We start from the raw sequence: 25,520 nt of genomic DNA, 5'->3' as shown, positions 1-25,520 counted from the left end.
CGTGGTGGCCGGCGGTTCTAGGCGCTACAGTCAGGAACCGCGCGACCGCTTCAGTCGCAGGTTCGAATCCTGCCTCGGGCATGGATGTGTGTGCTGTCCTTAGGTTAGTTAGATTTAAGTAGTTCTAAGTTCTAGGGGACTGATGACCTCAGCAGTTAAGTCCCATAGTGCTCAGAGCCATTTGATCCATTTTGAGCGAAGTGTGACAAAGTCCAGAACGTTTTTGCTGTGCCAGTTGTGGAAGACCACTATGAGGTTGTCTTCCACACATGCTAAATATTAGAGAAGAAATGCAACATTTAATGGTAACAAGATGCGTCGGACTGGTTGCGCAAGCTTTAGCATCCATGAACGCCGACCTCGAACGTCAGGCGGCAATGGAAAATATTGATGAAGAGGTCTCTCGATCTTCAGTACCAATATAGTTGAACCCATCACGACGGAGGGATTCAGTCAACTCTCAAACGATTACCCATCAGCCTACCGAAAAAGGCATAACCAACTCTTACGTCAAGTGCAGCCCCCCATAGAAAAGCAGACATTTAGAGGATGGAGAACAACACGTGTTAAGTTTTCGTTGTTGGCATTTTCACTTTAGTCACGCTGGATACATTGTATGCTATTGCAGAGGAATGGGTGAGTGTACGACCACTATGACGCCGCAAGTTGTTAAACATCACAACAAATCATTTCACACCACTGAACTGCAGACGATTATATTCGATATTTGGGAAGAGGCCAATCGCTGTACACTGGATGAGGTCACTCGCCGACGGGCAGTAGCCGTTCCCCATTGGTGTACAAAGGTATAAGTGAGACGACCATCTATGGAGGTGAGGCCACCACAGATAAAAATCCGTCGTCGACGATTCTTAACAAGATGACAGGATATCCTGTCCAGGTTTGACTCAGGTGCTCACTTTCCTGTAATGTCGAATGCTGAAGACCGTCAGCTAATGAAGACTATTGAAATGCTGCAGAATGCAGGGATCAGAGTGTGGTAAACATGTAAGACCCTATTCTACGGGAAAGACAAATTCGATGCATCCGCAAACAATTTACACAAGGCACACGCAGATAACCCAAACTCATTAATTTCTAAGGCAAATGCACATGTTACAAATATAAAAGTTCACAATAACATTAATTAAACGCATCACCGAAATAAATGAAAGACTGCACGCTTCGAAATAATTTAAATATGCTAACGCTCCATTATATAACATCACGCCAGAATTATTTAGAAGTGGCATAAAAAAAATCTAATCATTGTGCACTTGCAAGATAATGTAATAGTGCTAGAGATTCAGTTAGGAAACACTGAAGTTCAAAAATTTAATGAGACCGTTAATGAAATTAAGAACCAACACATTTCAAAGACGCCATTGAGCATTTACACCATTATATTAAAAGCACCGTTACTCAGTTAAAAACTTGAAGAACAAACCTAATTTCAGCAGGTTTACACTGACAGGTTAAATTACAATGTCTGCTTTGTACCAAATTCCTTGGAGAGTAACTGACGAACATCGAGTCCTCGTTCTGAGAACCTTGTCCCAGAAGACGGATTCACCGTCGTCATCGGTCCCAACAAGTCCATCTCGCAAATTTTGACTCATATGGAATAAATAGTTGGGGTTCAGAGCTCTAAAACAGAAAAACAACACTGTTACAAGACACACAAGCATCATAAAATCAAATAACTTAACGTAAGAAACAATCCTTGACTCTTTTGCTTTGGCTCTGAATTCTTTGGTGCACCAAGGCTTCACTTAGACTCTCGAGTCGTGTCTCCATTTTGACTGCGCAGAAACAGTTTTATCTTTTGGTGCACCAAAGAACTCATAGTGAAAGCACAGCCGCTGGCTTACCCAAAATACACTCCTGGAAATGGAAAAAAGAACACATTGACACCGGTGTGTCAGACCCACCATACTTGCTCCGAACACTGCGAGAGGGCTGTACAAGCAATGATCACACGCACGGCACAGCGGACACACCAGGACCCGCGGTGTTGGCCGTCGAATGGCGCTAGCTGCGCAGCATTTGTGCACCGCCGCCGTCAGTGTCAGCCAGTTTGCCGTGGCATACGGAGCTCCATCGCAGTCTTTAACACTGGTAGCATGCCGCGACAGCGTGGACGTGAACCGTATGTGCAGTTGACGGACTTTGAGCGAGGGCGTATAGTGGGCATGCGGGAGGCCAGGTGGACGTACCGCCGAATTGCTCAACACGTGGGGCGTGAGGTCTCCACAGTACATCGATGTTGTCGCCAGTGGTCGGCGGAAGGTGCACGTGCCCGTCGACCTGGGACCGGACCGCAGCGACGCACGGGTGCACGCCAAGACCGTAGGATCCTACGCAGTGCCGTAGGGAACCGCACCGCCACTTCCCAGCAAATTAGGGACACTGTTGCTCCTGGGGTATCGGCGAGGACCATTCGCAACCGTCTCCATGAAGCTGGGCTACGGTCCCGCACACCGTTAGGCCGTCTTCCGCACACGCCCCAACATCGTGCAGCCCGTCTCCAGTGGTGTCGCGACAGGCGTGAATGGAGGGACGAATGGAGACGTGTCGTCTTCAGCGATGAGAGTCGCTTCTGCCTTGGTGCCAATGATGGTCGTATGCGTGTTTGGCGCCGTGCAGGTGAACGCCACAATCAGGACTGCATACGACCGAGGCACACAGGGCCAACACCCGGCATCATGGTGTGGGGAGCGATCTCCTACACTGGCCGTACACCACTGGTGATCGTCGAGGGGACACTGAATAGTGCACGGTACATCCAAACCGTCATCGAACCCATCGTTCTACCATTCCTAGACCGGCAAGGGAACTTGCTGTTCCAACAGGACAATGCACGTCCGCATGTATCCCGTGCCACCCAACGTGCTCTAGAAGGTGTAAGTCAACTACCCTGGCCAGCAAGATCTCCGGATCTGTCCCCCATTGAGCATGTTTGGGACTGGATGAAGCGTCGTCTCACGCGGTCTGCACGTCCAGCACGAACGCTGGTCCAACTGAGGCGCCAGGTGGAAATAGCATGGCAAGCCGTTCCACAGGACTATATCCAGCATCTCTACGATCGTCTCCATGGGAGAATAGCAGCCTGCATTGCTGCGAAAGGTGGATATACACTGTACTAGTGCCGACATTGTGCATGCTCTGTTGCCTGTGTCTATGTGCCTGTGGTTCTGTCAGTGTGATCATGTGATGTATCTGACCCCAGGAATGTGTCAATAAAGTTTCCCCTTCCTGGGACAATGAATTCACGGTGTTCTTATTTCAATTTCCAGGAGTGTATATCGATATGGACACGGCAATATTAACCATCCCACCCTAAATTAGAAGCTGGGATGCGTAAGCCATGTTCTCAGTTTCGTTATATACAAGAATCTACTTAACATCACGCGACTCAGATGAGCTCTGATTTTCTTACATGATTTAAGATCTTGGAGAGAGAAACTGACAGGGACCAAGTTCATAATGACCTCACACGGTGCGAGATATGTGTTCATACATATTTTGTCAGTAATCCCCCAGTCACTTGCCTTTGCCCCAGAAATTCTTTACATTGACAATATCCCCCACAGTCATTGAAGCAGTACGTCTCCTTTAATTGTACTTACAGGTCTCTCTCTGCTGTGCAAGAGAAATGTTTTTGCCACCTGCTATTTAGCCCAGATATGCTCAGAATCAATACATTCTGGTAATAGGTCATTCAACAATCACAAATTACTCAATGGCGATTAAAGGGAGAACACTAATGTTAATTTGGCAGGCATTGTCTTGTGTGCCTCATGGCAGGCTGCATTAAAGGCGAGATTAATCAAATTCACGGAACAATCCCAACGTTTCGGTGAACAATAATAATGTACTATTAATGAAGATTTCAAATTCCTATTAATACGTTCCGCAAAAGATGGCTGAAATTAATACAGTGTGGTTTTGAGAAACGACATTATTAAAACTTTTATACATTTAACTGACAAAAAACAATGAGCTTTCTCTTACTAAGACTTTATCAGGTCCATAATTAGCAAATATAGCTTTTAAGAGCTGGACACTAACAGTGGTCACCACTCCTGTACTAGACACATACGAGACAAACGCCATTGAGGCCTCAACCACCACTGAAATATACTTATTAGCGTGTTTAGTACACTGAAGGGGCCCCAAATCATCAATAAAAACCTATCAATACACTGATGTCCTCTAGTGGACTGTTGGTTGGTCCAAATGGCTCTGAGCACTATGGGACTCAACTGCTGAGGTCATTAGTCCCCTAGAACTTAGAACTAGTTAAACCTAACTTACCTAAGGACATCACAAACATCCATGCCCGAGGCAGGATTCGAACCTGCGACCGTAGCGGTCTTGCGGTTCCAGACTGCAGCGCCTTTAACCGCACGGCCACTTCGGCCGGCCTAGTGGACTGTTAAAAACACCTTCGACTACATGAAATGTATTCATAATTGCGAACTTCCGTATGTCGTCAACCATGCATCTACAACCTGCACTCTAACATTCATCATGTGTATTCCCGTACAGAGGAAACACTTTAAGTGAAACTTGACTTCCCGGTTTCAGTATGCATGCATGCATCCATGTCTGAAGGAATATTGCACCGTACATCTGAACAACAGTTCATTTACCCATCTACAAATGACTTTCAATTAAAGTGTCTCCTCTGTCTGGGAATATACATAAGGAATATACATAAGGAATATATGAGCGTAAGTTGTAGACATGTGGTTGACGACATATGGGAGCTTGGCGCTGGCAGTGGAGCATGCTCAGATAGCTTAATAGTAAGGCGACCGCTCACAATAAGCCAGAAATCAGGATTCGAATCCTTGGCCGGCAGTTCACTGAAGCCACTCCATTAAACAGCTGATGGTTCTCCATATTCGCAACTGCGAATACATTTTCGGTGTTTCATAACAGCTGTAGTCACCATAGTGCTTGTTCCTTCAGACATGCATGCATTTCTGAAGAATATGGATTGCATTTTACTTCTAAACAACACAGGCACTGTAACATCGTGCATCTTCTACGACGGTGGTTTGAAAAGTTGTCGGAAAGGAATAGAAAAAAGTAATTACATCACCGAAACTTTTTTTTATTTTTCTATTTAGTCTTCTTGTCGATTAATGCACTTGGTCAAATGATTTTCCAGTGCCTTTATCCCATCTTGAAAATGAGTTTCCTCCATGCCTGCAAAGTAGTTTTCAACTCCGGCTACCAATTCTTCCTTTGAAGTGAATCTTCGTCCACCAAGACAAATTTTCAGTTTTGGGAAGAGGGGGAAGTCTGAAGGAGCCATATCAGGTGAATAAGGTGGGTGTGGCAACAATTCATACCTTAGTCCGTGTAATTTTGCCATGGCGACGGCACATGTGGAAGGCCGCGCGTCAAGATTCGTTAAAATGTGATGTACGCTTTCAGATGACATCTGGCAGGCAAGAGCAACTTCAAACACTTTCAATCGACGATCCTCCATGATCATTTTGTGCCCTTTTTCAATGATTTTTGGAGTAGTGACATGACATATCTTGGTCGACCACTGAGCGGATCATCATCTAAGCTCTTCCAACCAAATTTAGATTCATTTGTCCACTTGGCAGCAGTTGAATATGGAGGTGCAGAGTCCCCTAGTGTATAATGTAAATCAGCATGAATATCCATCGCTTTTGTACCTTTCTTTACGAAGTACCTAATCACTGCTCGAATCTCTAATTTTTCCATCTATGCAAATCACTACATGGGAACAACAAGAGAGCCACGTCATCGCCACAGCTCTCTTCCTAGAGCCCTGACGTGGCACGTGCTTACAGGAAACAGTCCAATGAATATCACGTGAACAACTCGTTGCGCTAAAGCTGACCTCTCTTGATGATTCCGAAAACTTTTCAAACCACCCTCGTAGTATAAGTATTAGACTTAGACGTCTTGCGTTCTTGACTGATCTCTTAATATCTGAATCCATGCTTTTCCAAGTCACATGTTCTTTATTTTATTCTTGTTTTGTACAGCCACAGATGCACCCCATACAACAAATGACAAAAATAACTAAAAACAGCGGGAACTAAACAGATTTTGGGAGTTCCTACTGTAATGTGTACTGTAACATACCACGCCTTTCTCCAAGAAGTACCCGTTCATCAAGTCACGTGCCTCCAGCTTTCGCTGAATTTCGCCCAACTCCCATATCTTGTTGTAGTCTATCCTTAATATCAAAACAGTGAAGGAATCTCGGAGAGAATTTCTTCGTTTACAACGAAACCCAATGCCTCTGCTTCATTGTCAGATCAAATGGCTCTGAGTACTATGGGACTCAACTGCTGCGGTCATTAGTCCCCTAGAACTTAGAACTAGTTAAACCTAACTAACCTAAGGACATCACAAACATCCATGCCCGAGGCAGGATTCGAACCTGCGACCGTAGCGGTCTTGCGGTTCCAGACTGCAGCGCCTTTAACCGCACGGCCACTTCGGCCGGCCATTGTCAGATCCTGCGACGTTCCCCTGAAACGTGCGACTAAGCGCACCCGCAGCTTGGTTCTGTAACCCTGTGATAAGCGCCACTTCTTACTGGAAGGATAATATTCGGGGCGCCCATTGCGCAGTTCTTTAGGTCTTACGAGGCCTGGCAAGAACGAAGCTCAGCTACTGGTTAAGTGTTCGTAATCTGAGTTTCTTATGCTCCAGGCAGAATCAATCTTTTGTAGGGCGAGAAGGGTGGTCAAAGCTTCCAGCTCTTAAACAGTCTATTTCAGCTCCTGACAAAACTCTCGAGGCATACGCCCAAAGCCTCTGCTCTCCTTCATGTTTTTTGTAAAAAAAGGCAGGAACGTCGAAGTTAGACGCGTCTGTCTACACAACAAAGAGTGAATTAAAATCTGTATCATAGATTGACACCTATTTCAAGGCATCAGAGGCTGCCCGTTGGAAATCTGCCTCTTGAATTTTTCTTTTATACGATTCAGCTGACTAAATGGGGCCCCAAGTTGTGCAAATTGGGGATACATTGCCTGGAAAACGTTCACCATATCTATGAATGACGCAACGCCTTTTTATTTATGAACAATGGTAACTTGTAAATAGCTTGTGTAAGGGCCTGAACTATATTGATTCCTGTGGCTGACATTGTTGTTGTTGTGGTCTTCAGTCCACAGACTGGTTTGATGCAGCTCTCCATGCTACTCTATCCTGTGCAAGCTTCTTCATCTTCGAGTAACTACTGCAACCTACGTCGTTCTGAATCTGCTTAGTGTATTCATCTCTTGGTCTCCCTCACGATTTTTACCCTCCACGTTTCCCTCCAATACTAAATTGGTGATCCCCTGGTAGCTCAGAGCGTGTCTTACCAATCGATTCCTTCTTCTAGTCAAGTTGTGCCACAAATTCCTCTACTCCCCAATTCTTTTCAATGCCTCCGCATTAGTTACGTGATCTACTCATCTAATCTTCAACATTCTTCTGAAACACCACGCTGAAAAAGCTTCTTACCTAAACTATTTATCGTCCATATTTCACTTGCATGCATAGCTAAACTCCTCAAAAACATTTTCAGAATGGACTTCCTAACACTTAAATCTATACTTGATGTTAACAAATTTCTCTTCTTCAGAAACGCTTTCCTTGTCATAGCCAGTCTACATGTTATATCCTCTCTACTTCGACCATTATCAGTTATTTTGCTTCCCAGCTAGTAAAATTCATTTACTACTTGAAGTGTCTCATTATCACCTCATTTAATTCTACTACATTTTATTATCCTCGTGTTGCTTTTGTTGATGTTCATCTCATATCCTTTCAAGACACTGTCCATTCCGAGGAGGTTTCAATGCGGGTCACATTTAGGATCAAGCCTTCCTCCCTCAGACATCGCAATAGTGAGATGCTCTAAACGATCAGCCAACAGTTGCACTATAGATGACCACGTAACTCGTAATTGTAGGCACACTTTAACTTTAGTTACTCCAAAACAGAATGTAATAGGCCAGACAAAACGGCCGACACTCTGGAGAGGCCAAAAGGAATTCTGTTAAACTCAAAAAACTTGTAGTCAGTGCAGAACGCTGTTAAAGGCTTGGACAATTCGATGCTGGGTAGATGATAATACGCTTTGTTATGATCAAGCACTGTAAAAACGCAATTCACTGCATAACACATGAAGCAATTGTGTAGGTCAGCAGGCGGAACGGATCCCAAGATCACTTTCGTATTTAAAGTACGGTAATCGACAACAGCTCTAGACCCTGCATTATTCGGTTTCAGCGTCAAACATACACGAGCCGCCTAAGGCGAAACAGACGGTCTAATAACGACTCCAGCTAACACTTAATTTATGATTTCACGAAGGCCAGTACGGAGTCTACCGGACCGGAATCTGATATTGAATTTCGTTGGCAACACCTAATCTCTCGGTTAAAACGTCAAGAAATACATCTAGGAACTGTAATAACTGATAATTGCGCAGCCTAGTCCTCGGCTGAGCACATGAACACAAATAAATTAGCAATCTTTCAAAGCCACAGAATCTGTATCTCTTTTCAGGCAGAAACTTGAGGAAAACCCTTCCCCGCGTAATCCAACACTACGTGAGCAACACGTAAAACATCACAACCCATCAATACCTTGTTAGGTCGCCTTCGGCGACAATAAACTTTAAAGATGACGTAAAGTCACCAATCCTTCACTTGAAACGCGCCTGCTTTATAACATTTAAAGGATCACCCGAAACAGAAAGGCAGTTCCTGCGAGCTACCTGGAAACTAGGAAAATTCCCTGTCACGCGGTACCTACAGTGTCAGATTCTAGCAAAGCACAAACCGGTTCCGAAATAAGGGCGGAACAAGCGAAAGGGAGCCGCCCCCTATCTACGGGGTACACCTTAGGACAGCCGTTCGGCAGCGAAATGCGACAAATGCACATCGCTACTCCTCAGTCGCGTCAACTTCTCTGGCGACGGTGCCGCGGCGTCGCACAACCTTAACTAAATGACCCACCTTTGTCAATGCAAATACATGCACCCCTAGACAAGTTCAGCCTTCATTCTGAGGCGCAGAAACAGTCGTAATTGCTAGTGTTTCCTCGTAGCTCTGCCCCACCCCCTCTGCACATATCACACTTTTTATCACTGAATCGGATATTCTCAGTGCCGACAACCATTTTGTCTAATTCAGCGAAAGTTTTCGGTATATTAGTAAATAAAACACGCAACCGTTCAAAAATATATAGCACTGCCTCACCTTCAAAAATAGCTCCCGGGTTCGATTCCCGGCGGGGTCAGGGATTTTCTCTGCCTCGTGATGGCTTGGTGTTGTGTGATGTCCTTAGGTTAGTTAGGTTTAAGTAGTTCTAAGTTCTAGGGGACTGATGACCATAGATGTTAAGTCCCATAGTGCTCAGAGCCATTTGAACCATTTTTTGAAAATAGCTATATTGAGCGCCTTCGTCGTATCATACTCTCAATATCATCCCCAGAAAGATTCATTCAATGACTGCATCCTCAAAAAACGCCGGTCAGTGAGTTTCTTTCCTCTACGGATCACCAAATTTTCTAAACGACCTCTTCTCCTAAGTTCACCTATCGAGGCACCGCTCTGCAGAATTTCGGCCATTAAGCGACTTAACCGGCCGACCGCTAATGAATAAATAAAGAATTTGCAACACATTGGCCTGCCTCTACAGTCAAACTGCTAAGCACAGTAATCCCAAAATTTGATTTGTAATTTCAGTACGTAACCTCTCAACATTCTGAATAATCACCATCAGTGTATTTAGTAATCTACTAAATTCTTTCCACACAGCTACGTTCTCATTCAGCCCCTCGATCGTATTAAAATTTCGCTCTCAGTCATTGTTAATTGCTTCATTCTCTGCTTGCCAATGAAGAAACGAAATTCGTTGTTACAATAAGATAATTTTCCCTTATCGTGTATCATTGTCTGGAATTTGGGAACCATGTTACGCAGACGCTATGATGCATCTTTTAAGGAAACCAAGAGGATGGGCTCTTATGTATGTTGAAAGGGTTTCTGGAATTATGCTAGTTACATTAACTGAACAGTAATAAAATGGCCGACCTCGGTGGCCGAGTGGTTCTAGGCGCTTCAGTCCGGAACTGAGCGACTGCTACGGTCGCAGGTTCGAATCCTGCCTCGGGCAAGGATGTGTGTGATGTCCTTAGGTTAGTTAGGTTTAAGTAGTTCTAAGTTCTAGGGAGCTGATGACCTCCGACGTTATGTCCCATAGTGCTCAGAGCCATTTGAACCATTTTGATTAATAAAATGTACAAATACTTTTTCAAAATTCTTACCTGTAAACACCTGATACTGTAGCAATCTTTGTATTAAGAATGTACAGATATGTTACCTAAGTAACCAGTGAAATGAGTATGTTTACTTCCTCACCTTTTTGGTGTGGTACGATAAAGATGAAGTGTCATCACTGTAAATTCTTGCTAATAATAAATGAAGCATTTTTCGACATAGTCAACCTTTCATTTACCCCATGTTAACTACATGAAGGAAGTAATTTAAGCTGGAAGCGACACGCATGGTTATGCAACGATCGAGGGCGATAAGCGCTCTGTCGTTACTTTATCTTTCGACAGTTGAGCCTGCATTTTTATTCGAAGTCCGATTGATTTTTTACAGAGTGATTACCTTCGTATGAATGTTGTCTATGAACATGGCTATTTGTCAACAAGTGCGCTGTTAACCAACGATGACCATTATCGTCTGACATTACTTTTCGTTTTAGATGCTATAATCAGTAATTAGGCCTTTAGACAAATTAAAAATAGTATATAAAACTGTTTCAGTGGAAGTGAGAACGGTTGTCTTTTCCTCTTTCGTACCGCCTTTGAAGTTGATTTCTTGTCTTTAAGACTTTATGTTGTTGTTGTTGTGGTCTTCAGTCCTGAGACTGCTCTCCATGCTACTCTATCCTGTGCAAGTTTCTTCATCTCCCAATACGTACTGCAGCCAAAATCCTTCTGAATCTGGTTAGTGTATTCATCTCTTGGTCTCCCTCTACGATTTTTACCCTCCACGCTGCCCTCCAATACTAAATTGGTGATCCCTTGATGCCTCAGAACATGTCCTGCCAACCGATCCCTTCTTCTAGTCAAGTTGTGCCACAAACTTCTCTTCTCCCCAATCCTATTCAATACTTCCTCATTAGTTATGTGATCTACCCATCTAATCTTCAGCATTCTTCTGTAGCACCACATTTCAAAGGCTTCTATTCTCTTCTTGTCGAAACTATTTATCGTCCCTGTTTCACTTCCATACATGGCTACACTCCATACAAATACTTTCAGAAACGACTTCCTGACATTTAAATCTTTACTCGATGTTAACAAATTTCTCTTCTTCAGAAACGCTTTCCTTGCCATTGCCAGTCTACATTTTATATCCTCTCTACTTCGACCATCATCAGTTACTTTGCTCCCCAAATAGCAAAACTCCTTTACTACTTTAAGTGTCTCATTTCCTAATCTAATTCCCTCAGCATCACCCGACTTAATTCGACTAAATTCCATTATCCTCGTTCTGCTTTTGTTGATGTTCATCTTATATCCTCCCTTCAAGACACTGTCCATTCCGTTCAACTGCTCTTCCAAGTCCTTTGCTGTCTCTGACAGAATTACAATGTCATCGGCGAACCTCAAAGTTTTTATTTCTTCTCCATGGGTTTTAATACTTACACCGAATTTTTCTTTTGTTTCCTTTACTGCTTGCTCAATATACAGATTGAATAACATTGGCGAGAGGCTACAACCCTGTCTCACTCCCTTCCCAACCACAGCTTCCCTTTCATACCCCTTGACTCTTATAACTGCCATCTGCTTTCTGTACAAATTGTAAATAGCCTTTCGCTCCCTGTATTTTACCCCTGCCATCATTAGAATTTGAAAGAGATTATTCCAGTCAACATTGTCATAAGCTTTTTCCAAGTCTAGAAATGCTAGAAACGTAGGTTTGCCTTTTCTTAATCTAGCTTCTGATAAGTCGTAGGGTCAGTATTGCCTCACGTGTTCCCATATTTCGACGGAATCCAAACTGATCTTCCCCGAGGTCGGCTTCTACCAGTTTCTCAATTCGTCTGTACAGAATTCGCGTTAGTATTTTCAGCAGTGACTTATTAAACTGATAGTTTGGTAATTTTCATATCTGTCAACACCTGCTTTCTTTGGGATTGGAATTACGATATTCTTCTTGACGTCTGAGGGTATTTCGCTTGTCTCATACATTTTGCTCACCAGATGGTGGAGTTTTGTCAGAACTGGCTCTCCCAAGGCCGTCAGTAGTTCTAATGGAATGTTGTCTACTCCCGGGGCCTTGTTTCGACTTAGGTCTTTCAGTGCTCTATGAAATTCTTCACGCAGTATCATATCTAACATTTCATGTTCGTCTAGATCCTCTTCCATTTCCATAACATTGTCCTCAAGAACATCGCCCTTGTATAGACACTCTATATACTCCTTCCACCTTTCTGCTTTCCGTTCTTTGCTTAGAACTGGGTTTCGATCTGAGCCCTTGATATTCATACAAGTGGTTCGCTTTTCTCCAGAGGTCTCTTCAATTTTCCTGTAGGCAGTATCTATCTTACCCTTAGTGAGATAAGCCTCTACATCCTTACATTTATCCTCTAGCCATGCCTGCTTAGCCATTTTGCACTTCCTGTCGATCTCATTTTTGAGACGTTTGTATTCCTTTTTGCCTGCTTCATTTACTGCATTTTTATATTTTCTCCTTTCATCAGTTAAATTCAGTATTTTTTCTGTCACCCAATGATTTCTACTAGCCCTCGTCTTTTTACCTACTTGATCGTCTGCTGCCTTCACTACCTCATCCCTCAAAGCAACCTATTCTTCTTCTACTGTATTTCTTTCCCCTATTCTTGTCAATTGATCCCTTATGCTCTTCCTGAAACTCTGTACAACCTCTGGTTCTTTCAGTTTATAGGACTTTATATACACACGAATAAAACTCTCGCCAATTTACATAAAGTGGACCACGTCAACCGTACATCACAATCCCTGTTAGCATCATGTAGTAGGAGTCCTTGAAAGAGGAAAAATTGTGTTTGTGATTGAGAGACGGCAACTAAAACTCTGACCACAAAATAAATCTGCATGACAGGGACGATCGTATGCACTGTAGATAGTCAAGGACAACTTTTGAGCCACGCAGAGTGTCTGCGCGGTTTGAAGTGCCATGTCACGGATTGCGCGGCCCCTCCCGCCAGAGATTCGAGTCTTCCCTCGAGCATGGTTGTATGTGTTGTTCTTAGCATAAGTTAGTTTAAGTTTGTTTAAGTAGTGTGTAAGTCTAGGGACCGATGACCTCAGCAGTTTGGTCTCTTAGTAATTCACACACACACACACACACACAACATTAGCTCACTGATTGTCACTAACAGACACAACTCATCCCTTAAGGTATGTGCATAGTGACTTCCTGTGCCAGGTTACACACTTGTGCTAGTTACACTCAGCATCACATCCCCGCCCCAAGGTAACTGATAAAGATCACCCACACCCCTCCACTCCCCACCACTCCCCCAATCCTTCTCCTCTCGACCAATAGGAAGGCTAAACCAAACGAAATCGAGTTATCCCCTCTACATCCTTTTATTAAATTACGAATACAGCCGGTTGAGTTCCCCCTCGTTCGAGACTGATCTCCATAGTGAAAGGATGAGGCATCAGCAGGGAACAACAAGCGCCCCCAGGCATAAGAAGAATATGGTTATCAGATCTGAAGGTAATTATCTATTAATATTACAATTATTAATATAGTTGTTAATAAATATATTCGATTATATATACGTTTTATAAATTTCCCGACAACGCAGAGCGCACCTGATCCTGTACTAACAGACTGTTGGATGAGGGAGATCCCATATTATTGGCCACGTTCCAACAGCAGCCCACAGATGGTCTTCCCAATTCACTGGACCTGGTGTCATTCGACCATACTCTTCCCCACAATAGCCACAGCAGCAACCACAGTCGTTGTAACTGCCACAGCTCACATAGCCCTAGGCAAGCCCCTCAAGAGTACTACTGTTCGCCAGAACTTACCGCGTGACTTCGAGTTTATCTAGACACGTAAATATAGGCCTAGTACCAGATTGTGAATTTGCCACAGTGATTGTTGTTGAAAATGTACGACACATCAGCGTCAGAATTTAATGCATGAGGGGGAATAACTGTGCAATATGATGGGAGTATATACAAAAAAATAAGATGATGGACAAATATCATCCATCCGATACTCCAATAGACGTTCACATGTATAGCTGTAAAGTCCCCAGCTGATATGCATGGCAAGACAATGCTAGAATTAACTTCGTCGGAACCAGCTCATAAAAAAAGATTCAAGTCTGGTGAATTTAGAATACCTCCTCAGACTGTGTTTGTCTGTTTTTATATATAAAGCAAAAGAACGTGATATATATATATATATATATATATATATATATATATATATATATATATATATATATATATATAACTTTCTATTCTCATTTCACACTCCATTGTCCTGTCCAGCTACCTATAAAAACATGGCTTCTTATTGGGAGCCATCGCTAACATGCTAGCCACCACCACCACCACCATCACCGCCACCACCAGCGCCACCGAAGCTACCGCTAACTCCGACACCACCTCCAGTGCCTCCAAGACCAACGATGCCACTGCGACTCATATTGTTGGACACACGTTGATGAGTGTCCAATAGCAGCGTGTGATGAGAGCCGCCACAAACCCACAGAGATTTGCAACTAATGGGGTGGACCAATACACAGTCGCTTCCTCCTTATTAAGGTATGGAATGAGAGTTCATGAAAAGATGTAGACGCTGTGTCTTAGACGGCGACGTCTTTGACTCCTAACCGTTTCGACGGACTTGCTAAGCTGTCATGATTACACATATTAGTTTTTAAAAACATGCATTGAGTAGAATATATTCGCTTATTTTTCCTTTTTCTACCTTGCACAGTGCAGTTTAATAGGAGGAGGCCCATCAATGTGGCATCTTACATTCACAGGATAAGGTTTATGGCTAGGCTCATACGTAGAAAGAAGCATACCATTGTTAAACTCCTGAGACAGCAAGCTAAGTGTGTGGGATGTATTACATAGCAAACGGTACATGACCTGAAGGAAACAAATAACATTCTACAGCGTCTAAAATACGAGGACTTCCGGTGCATTTCCTATAAATGTTCAAAATTACTTTAAAAATATTTCTTGGTTTCAGCCACTCGGATATGTAGTAGGCAGTAAGCACAATCGTTTTCTTCTTCGAGGCCTTAGTCTTCCAGTTGAAGCATCATAACATATTCAGGAATATCCAGAAAGTCTGAGTTGATTTGATGAATACACACTTGTGGAGCCACTGTTCTCCCTTAATAGCGAGGTTCTGGGTGACGCATCAGCGGACGTCACTTGCAATATCCATTCCCTGCTCTCGCACAAGTTATCGACTAGCAGCACCGCTCCACGTACAATCATAACCCTGTTCATTCTTACATTACGATAATACATATGTGGCACACACACAGTGGTTACGGTTACTATAAACCACACGACAAGTTGGGAAACGGGGCCAAATTTCTAGTAGTTCACTGTCGAGTTGAGATTTTCACACACAAATGTTTTATTCATATCTTACAGAAACTAACAGTACGGCAAGAAACAGCCTTTTAAACACACCGCTAACGGCAATCCAATCATTTACAGCAATACAATTCCTTTTTTTTTTTTAAAAAAAAAAATAGAAGTAACAGTACGGCAATCAACAACCTTTCAAAACACGCCGCTAACGGCAATCAAGTAATTTACAGCAATGCAACAGTTTAAAAATTACTGTTAAAAACGGCAATCAAGTGATTTATAGCAATACCACAATTTAAAGAAATTTCTTTTTTTTAAAAAAAAAGCACAGAAGCTAGCAGTACGGCAATAAACAACCTTTGAAAACACACCGCTAACGGCAATCACGTAATTTATAGCAATACAACAGTTTAAAAATTTAAAGAACATTAGTAAACTTCGTTAGTAAAGTACGGTGAGGTAATGAAGCTCCCAACACCGCCATTTAAAAAAATCAAAGGTCTCAGCGAACACACGATTAATGGCAATAAAGGAATGGAAGAATTTAAAAGTTTTTCAACAAAAGTGTCCTGGAACATCATTAGAACATAACAGATATGACGGACCAGTGTAAGGGGGCCACTCAGGGATGCACAGGATAGGCAGAAAACTGACCAATTTAAATACGGCCGTAAACACAATTGCCACTCCCAGGCTGGTCACTGTACCGACTTTTAGCCAGCGAAAACTTGTAATAAGATGGCTTAACTTGCTGACAGAATTAGAGCTAACCTCGTGCATGGAAACATTACAACACACAGTCCTGAATGAGCGACCACATGATCAACCAACAAGAAGCATGAATTTACTCATAACCCACGACAAAATAGCGAAACAATTAAACTGCCAAAACTACACCTCCCATCGGGCAGTAACGAGAGGAGGAGGAGGAAAGATCACGGTCTTCAATTACACCGGTACCGGGGACAGGAAACCCGATCGCCGGAGGCCACAAGGCAGAAGAGACGCTGGTTACGCCAACTTATTACTTAGTGATTAAAACTTCCACTAACTTAACTTGCAGTTATGCTCGAACAGGCGGTACACGACCTCCGATGGCAAGGATCCACACATCCGACCGCGCACGCGTCGCCAGTGTACCCAACACGCCACGGTCACGCGACAACAGCTCTGTCACCGGAGTTCACGTCTTCTCTGCCACGTTGACGGGTAGTGACCGCTCTTTAATGTTAGGTGTCTGCATTTTAAACTCCAGTGTTGAAACGGAGGACTTAAAGAAGCTTGTTAACGTCCCAGCAAGGTGAAATGAACAGCACTACTCGTGCGGTGATTGTGTGTACAAACAACCCGCGGGGAGCTCGTCCGTCAACTCGATCCGCTGGTAACACACAACCGACATAAATCACGTGGCGACTAGGTACAACCGACCACCCCTGGTCCGCGCTGGAGAGTCACACTGCCCTCCCGTGTCCACCAGACTCTCTCTGCGCGCCACGCCCCTGCTTCCGCGCCACCACACGAAGTTACCACCGGTCAAAGATCTCACTTCCTCTATAGCAGTTTCCCGGAAGCAAAAACGCAGATATCGATAGCTGAGGGAAAAGACAACCAAGCAACCACTTGATGACAGACGACATACCAAACAAACATGTCAGGGGAAGAAAAGGGAAACCAATGCCATTTAAACACAAGGCGTTGCACGAGTCGATACACGGCTCAGTATGTTTCTTAACTTGTGTTAACTGGTTCAAATGAAACATGAACAATATAGGTGTAGCATGTTAATAAGTTCGTTTTATTTACATGACTTTTATTTTATTCATATTAGAAATTCGGAAGCATTACTTTTCAGCCCGTCCTCAAAATGTAGGTCAACCATTGTGACCCGAACCCTTTATAACTTCCTATGCATATCACTGCCATAGCTGGACAACTCGTATCACTTTGGAACTCACGAGCGATTTCTTCCACTCATTTCATGCGATTTTCTTTGAATCACATCCCGCAATGCGGTCTGCCTCATCTTGCTTTACTTGCCATTGATCCTTCGCATTTCGACTTCACAGTCACATCGCGAGTCTTCGACTTGTGCATCTTTAGAGGAGCAGAAATGACCGGGATTGATTTGTTAGTCAGGTGACATCCGGTAGACAGACAACGTTCGAAGTCAATGACCTCTTCTGACCGACCTACTCTCCTGTTACAACTTCTCTATGGACAACGCAATACTCCCATGCCTCCTTTTATATTGGTGAGTCTGTAACACAGGTATCGATTGTAAGTAGTTTATACAGTGTAATTCTATGTATGTGACTATGAAGTGGTTGTTCTTTACTGATTAACTTCACTGAGTTGTGAAAGGAAAGTTGATATTTGGAATATATGTAATATGAAAACTTAAAAGATGTTTAAGAATAATGAAATTTGAATACTGGTTCATACTTAGGGAAACTGTATGATATAACTTAAAAGATGTAGGGAACCCCTTCTGTTACGGAAGGGGATTGGCGCGCGGGAAAAGGTATGAAACGTCCCCTTAGAAAAATTTATAAATGGCAGTGCTGGAAAACCTCTACGTTATTTGATTTTCAAACAGCTGAGCAGAACTGAACGAACGCAGACATTTCGCTCTTTACTTGTTCTGGTCAACCCTAAACCGACACACAACATTTTTAGCGCAACGCAATCTGACCTTCAATAATCTCTGCAAAAGAATGGCCCTGACTAACAATAACCTATACCTTTCATGAATCACTTACCTCACAAAAATTTTCGTTACTCGAACTACTGCAATACAGCGAGCGCCAATACTGCCAGCTAAATAAAAGATTCAAACTACTGAAGGCACTAACTACTGATAGGCATAGTTGGCAAATGAAAGATTTTGATAGAGAACAAACAATGTATTTACCTTAATAGTGTTCAAAAGTCATTATATATATATATATATATATATATATATATATATATATATATATATGTTCATGACATTCAGACTTACAGATTTACTGTCTCTGATGGACATACGTCCAGATCATCCGCTCTCAAAACTCTGCCATCTCACTCCCCACATCCACTACTGCTGGCGGCTCACCTCCAACTGCGCAACGCTACGCGCTGTTAACAGCCAACTGCCCAACACCACAATAGCAAATTCCAACAATGCAAACCAGCCACAGACTGCACACATCACAGTCAGTCATTTTCATATAGACCGCTAAGTGACGTTGCCAACATAAAAAACTAAACAGCCTACTTACAAAGGTGGCATTGGCGGTCAATCTGGGTGGAAAGAGGGAGAGCACATTACGCAGTCAGTGGCCAGCAGTTGTACAGTCAACACTGTGGGTGTCAAGTGATGTATACAGAAGTCTATTTATGTTTAAATTGCCTCGGAATTGGTTTCGGCTGTAATATGGTGCCCTTGTATTATGGATTGGCTCTAAAATAATTAATACGTCGCCAAGACGAAATTTGTAAGGATCATTAAACAGCAAGAGGTGAGACCAGATAGCCGCCACGTGCTTGCCACCACTATTGCGCCTGTGCTCCGTCAACTTCAGGAAATCAGATATGTATAATAATATGGACCAGTATTTTTGTGTGTGTTTTCAATAATAATTTCAGTGATAAAAATATGTGTTTGAACTTTGAAATTGCCCTGATCATGAAACCTATGAAGGGTCCTATCCTAAACGTGCTACAGATCGAGTATCCTGTTTCTGAATTATCAGTGAATTGTTTCTACTTCGAATGTGCCAAAAATTCAGTGACAGAGTGTATAAATGATGCTAGGCCCCACTATATTCTTCTCCATTATGAGAAAGTTAAACTAAATATTGCTTCAGCTAAAGGAATCTGAAGTATTTCCAAAAAGGAGAGAATATAAAAAAGTGTTTGTACAGTGTTATTTTATTACATTTGTAATGTATGTGTGTTAGTTAAATCAGGACTCTTGTCATGCTTCACTTAATCTCGTGATATCTTTCATAACTTTTTGGTGCTGAATTTTTCAATGATTGAGATGATTATTATCAGGAGTCAAGTACCATTTATCTTTCTGTGCCTGATAATTTATGCAAATGATAACTACTGCATGTCACTGTTCAGTTCGTCCGGTAGTTGTGCGTGTTCATTGCACTTTACAAAGAGAGAAATAATGACAGTACTTTTGGAAAATTATAATTAAATTCTTTGGACTTAATGTTCCCACATTATTATGCCCAATTTGGCTGGCGAGCGAATATTATTTCATTCACGAAAACTTTCACTACTTGTATTATTTCCTAAATTAAAGTCTTTCAGCTTTCTATTAATTGCCGCAATAACGAAATTTGTCTTCGACACCCTCTACCGATTAGGTTAACACCCGGTCAAACAATTCAAAATTCCTCACAGAGTGTAACGCTTATTTTATGTAAAGGTCATATTTGGCAAAGTGCGTATAGGTGTTATAAATCCACGTCTCGTGATATCCAGTCGTCAGTTCCACTTTACTTAGAGGCGTCCAGAGGCCGCCAGACAAACAAATTGAAGCATCCACACATGATCAGATGCCAGTGTTAGTTCTTACTCCTACACACCAATGTCGGGTATGTAAGTGGTTAGAGTTACAATTCTCTGCGACTGGTGGAATGGTCACCATTGTCCATTGCCGTTCGTCGGGTGTAGTGTTGTTACCAGACCTAGTAGCGTATATACTGAGGTGTCATAAGATGTGGGGCACCTCCTAATATCGTGCCAGACCTCCTCTTCCACGGCTGAATGAAGTAACTCAACACGGCATACACTGAAGAAGTCGTTGGAAGTTCCCTGCTGGAGTATTGAGCCTGCTGCCTCTATAACCATCCATAATTGCGAAAGTGTTGCCAGTGCAGGATTTTGTGCACGAACTGTGTGTGTGAAATCTTATGGGACCTAACTGCTAAGGTCATCAGTCCCTAAGCTTACACACTACTTAACCTAAATTATCCTAAGGACAAACACACACACCCATACCCGAGTGAGGACTCGAACCTCTGCCGGGACCAGCCGTACAGTCCGTAACTATGTGCACGAACTGTCCTCTCGACTACGTCCCGTAAATGTTCGATGGAATTTAGGTCGGACGATGTAGATCGTCAAGTCACTCTCTCCAACTGTCCAGAATGTTCTTCAAACCAATCCCGAACAATTGTGGCCTGGTAACATAGCGCATCGTCATTCTAAACATTCCATCTTTGTTTGGGAACATGCAGTCAGTGAATCGATGCAAAAGATCAATGATCGGTTCAGTCAGACCAGAAGACCCAGCTCATTTCATGTAAACACAGCCCACACGATTAAAGAGCCACCAGCAACTTGCTAAGTACCTTGTTGACAACTCGGGTCATGGCTTCGTGGGGCCTGCGCTACGTTTGAACCCTGCTATCAGCTCTTACAAAGTGAAATGGGGACTCGTCCGACCAGGTCAAACCGATATGGTAGCGAGTCCAGGAGAGGCGCTGGGGTGATGTCGTGCTGTTAGCAAAGGCACTCGAATCGTTTGTCTGCTGCCATAGCGCATTAACGCCAAATTTCGCTGCACTGCCCTGGCAGATACGTTCGTCGTACGTCGCACATTTATTTCTGTTGTTATTTCACGCGGTGTTGCTTGTGTGTTAGCACTGACAACTCTACTTAGGCGCCACTGTTCTCGGTTGTTAAGTGAAGGCCGTCGGTCACTGCATTATCCGTGGTGGGAGGTAACGCCTGAAATTTGATATTTTCGGCACGTTATTGACACTGTGGATCTCGGAATACTGAATTTCCAAACAATTTCCGAAATGGAATGTCCAATACGTCTAGCTCCCAAGTATCATTATTCCACTTTGAGAGCCTGTTCATTTTCGCCGTGAGGCCATAATCACGTAGGAAGCTTTTTCACACCAATCACCTGGGTACAAATGACTGCTCCACGAGCGCACTATTGCCTTGTACCTTGTGTACGTGATACTACCGTCACCTGCATAAATGCATATCGCAATCTCGTGACTCTTGTCACCTCAGCGTATAAGGAGCGCGAACAGCGTCAGATGCTGAGAATTCACTGTGGGAGACCCAGACATGCTTCCTATTTGTGTAAGAGAGCATTATCAGTAACTGGATGGTTTGGAAGGGGCCTCGTTGTGGGTCTTCATTTTGCAGTGTGGTCGAATTTTGTAGTATGCAGGATAGTGGGGCATTCGGAGATGACATCAGTCTCATGGATTGCAGGGGCAGGCACACTCGTAGTCAAGGTTCCAGTCAAGCATGCGTAACCATCGACAGGGCGAGTCACCATATTGTGCACCAAGCACTTTGTAATACCCTCACATCCACTCCTGCTGTCCGAGATCGAGTATTGGATTCCATACAAGATTCTGTGTCATCCTGAATCATTGACTGGATACTTATAGCACCCGCAGTAGTGAATTACCGTAACGTGAGTAGGCTACCATAAACACCACAGCAGAAACGGATGCATTTCCGGTGGTGCTGTTACTGAATGCGTGGACTACTGATGAATAGCACCGCAATCTGTTCTGTGATGAATCGGGCTTCTTCTCTCTCCCATATGACCACTGTCAGTTAGAAGTGTCTTTTATCCAATGGTTTGGGGAGGCACTCGTGTGTTATAGGCGTCAGGGTGTGGAGATCCATTGGATATGGCTTCAAGACACGGCTGGTAGTGATTGGTGGAACTCCGACGGCACAGCGGTACAGCGTGCACATCTATCGTCCTTATGTGTCACCACTCAAATGATGGAATCTCGGTGACATATTTCAACAGGAAAATGCCCGTTCATGATCGTCGTTCCTAGAATTATCTGCGTGATGTTGAGATACTCCTGTAGTCAGCAAGACCTCCGGATCTGACACTGATGGAACACGGGTGGGACGAGCTGGGACTTCAACTCCGCCTGCGCACCAGTATCCAGCATATCAAGGACAAGCTACTACAGCTGCGGGTCAGACATCTTCCCCATCCGAATCACAATATACATTCAGCCAGAGGCTGATTCAGTTTGATACTGGTAAGTGAGCTGGTGCTGCTGATTCTTTGTCAGTTGGACTTGAGCCGGCCGCTGTGGCCGAGCGGTGCTAGGCGCTTCAGTCCGGAACTGCGCGACTTTTATGGTCGCAGGTTCGAATCCTGCCTCGGGTGTGTATGTGTGTGATTTCTTTAGGTTAGTTAGGTTTAAGTAGTTCTAAGTTCTAGGGGGTTGATGACCTCAGATGGTAACTCCCATAGTGCTCAGAGCCATTTTGACTCGATTTTGAAATTACTGAAACTACAACACATACCCTCTCAACATTTTAGTCTCAGTTCGTTTCTTCCTCCCTTACGTCTGCTTCACTTTTATTTTAAGGTAGTCTACACTATTCGAGTATAGCTGTTTGTGTGGCCTCATTACTATCTGACTGGCAAACCGTTACTGAAGGCTGGGATTATAACATTGCACGCTTCTGTCCTCTCGCCCCATATGCGGAATTCTCACATTCTACGCGACCGCTCACTGGCATTTAAGGGATACCACATCACCACTCCTTCCTCCGATTGTGCTGTACTACGTTAATGTCGTGATATGGTAATAGATACCCAGGAAGTAATACACGGATCAGATGATGTTTTGCTTCACACGTTTATTTCGTCAGAGATTGTACAGAGTTTCCTGGCGGTTGTCGCCTGCCGCTGGCCTCCTCTCCTGCTCGGTACGCTTTTCACGAGCTGGCGGTGCTGTTACTGCTGGAGACGCTGGAAGTGCTGGAGTCGCTGGAAGTGCTGGACGAGGCGTCGCTGCTCAGCTTGGACTTGACGCTGTCGAACAGCGCCTGGGTGGAGCTCAGGGCCTGTAAACAAGCGCAACGTTTACCGTCGCTCACCGCCGATGGCTGAGAATGTGCATCAGACCAAGAGTCTCTGCTCGTGTAAATTACACGGTGGAAGAAATTTCGCGGATGGCGGACAATAAATGAAATTTAGCGCCGAGACTCAGTGACAGCATCGAAGGCACCTTCAGTGTTGCATAAAAAAGTGGTAACAATATGATTTTCTTCATTAAGTGGAGTGGTCTAAGTACCAAACATCTTGTCAAATTAGTGCGCATAAAGACGATTTGATGCTCAAAAAATTTGTTCACTGCAACCATATCACTAAACATATTTGCAGTCGGCTTTTCACGGGGGATTACTTGCACTCTTGTCTATAAAAAAAGACTTTGATTTTGAAACTTCCCGACAGATGAAAACTGTATGCCGGACCGAGACTCGAAATCGGGACCTTTGCCCTTCGCGGGCAAGTGCTATACCAACAGAGCTATCCATGCACGACTCACGGCCCGTCCTCACAGCTTTACTTCTGCCAGTCTCTCGTCTCCTACATTCCAAACTTTACAGAAGCTCTCTCAGTCGTGGATTCCCTGCCATAAAGTAGCACTAGCATGACGTTGTTTTACAGAAGTTCAATTTTCTGGCTTTATTAACTTTATTTTTTAAATCTTTGTTTGTAGTTTCCCATGTCTGTTGGAATTTATTTGTTTTCTTTTCCGTGCCAGACTTGCTTAAGCATCTTGTTTTCTATAACAATCTCAGATCGGACAGGGATTTATCTTAGTGGATCATCAGTTTAGCTTTAGTAGCAGTTATTTTTAGAGTTTATTGTTTTCTTCCCAACTCGTGTACTGTAGCTCATTCACAGAGCTACGTCTCTCGTTTGTAATACAATTACATAACCTGCATACACCAAATCATTTAATTTTAGTTTCCATGTTAGGTCTGCAACGTAAATGTTAAGAAGAATCGGCGAAATGTTGCATTCCAGTCTGACATCTTGATTTATTACCATCTAACCTGGTTTAGAAGTGGCTACTTTATGATTATTTTGGCGTCATCATGTATACTTTTGTTTACCTCCTTAAGGTGCATGGGGTATCTTTGCCTATCCATTATTGTCTATAATCTATTTCTGATCAAGGTGTCAGAGGCTTTTTGAAATGGAATAAAGTAATACATGTTTCCGATCTGACTTCTCGTCGTCTTTCTAAAATTCTCTTGATGCTGAAAATTTTTATCACTGTACAAGCGTCCTTTCCTAAACCCACTTTGCTCTTCTCCCAAGCAGCCATTTTTTTCACTTTCAAAGAATTAGTTATTGTATTTGAGTAATCTTTATAAGCCTAGTTCCTGAGAGTTTTACCCCTGTAATTATCCCACTCATTTCTTTGGCCATTTTTAAACCCAGAAACAACCTCAGCGGTTTTCCAGTCAGCAGGGATTTTATAACTTCGCCGGCACTCACTGAATAGATCTAACAGTCTCAGTTCGCGCATCGTCCCTCCATACTTAATAAGTTCAGCAGTTACTCCATCTGCGCCACAACTCTTGCGATCTGTCATACTTTTCAGATCCTATTGAATCTCATCTAAGATTAGCGAATCATGAATCTTATTATAACGGGGTGTTGGGTAGTCTGTATTCATTGCAGCAGTCTCGCAGAACCTTAACTTCCTATAATGCTGCATCCACTGTTATTCATTAATTACCTTAATTCTAGCATTATCTCTCTCCGAGTGATTTAATTTTTTCTTTGCTAAATTTACAAATGGGACGGAAGAGGAAACGTCTACCAGCTGTACAAGGAATCAATGTTAAATAAATATATCGGCTCAACCACTTGTGTAAAACGATAAGATTGACGCGTTTCGTAAGTCAAGCTTCCATCATCAGAATAATAAAAAGAAAAGGAACCTGTTAAAACTCGCTGAAATGGAACATGCAATAGGCACAATAAAATTGATAATAAAATGTGTTGATACAAAATAATTCCTGCCATAATAATAGCCAGAAACTTTCTGCTTTTATATCTTTGATAGATAGA

The 25,520-nt window shown here is 43.1% G+C and overlaps 1 protein-coding gene across 2 annotated transcripts in view; it reads right to left on the bottom strand.

Annotated features, from left to right (window-relative positions):
- LOC126236726 (uncharacterized) overlaps window positions 1-25,520 on the bottom strand; it is a 56,908-nt gene that overhangs the window by 22,307 nt on the left and 9,081 nt on the right. The window contains exon 5 of one of the 2 annotated variants that reach the window (XM_049946250.1): window positions 23,268-23,494. The exons of the other annotated variant lie outside the window; for it this stretch is intronic. Within the exon in view, the coding sequence (XP_049802207.1) occupies window positions 23,366-23,494 (129 nt within the window). The 3' untranslated portion in view covers window positions 23,268-23,365. Of the gene's footprint in view, window positions 1-23,267; window positions 23,495-25,520 lie in introns of those variants that run through there. 2 annotated transcript variants of the gene reach the window in all.

The sequence above is a fragment of the Schistocerca nitens genome, chromosome 2, assembly GCF_023898315.1.
Source record: "Schistocerca nitens isolate TAMUIC-IGC-003100 chromosome 2, iqSchNite1.1, whole genome shotgun sequence".
In the NCBI taxonomy this organism is placed as follows: domain Eukaryota; kingdom Metazoa; phylum Arthropoda; class Insecta; order Orthoptera; family Acrididae; genus Schistocerca; species Schistocerca nitens.
This window is presented reverse-complemented; position numbering and strand designations above follow the sequence as displayed.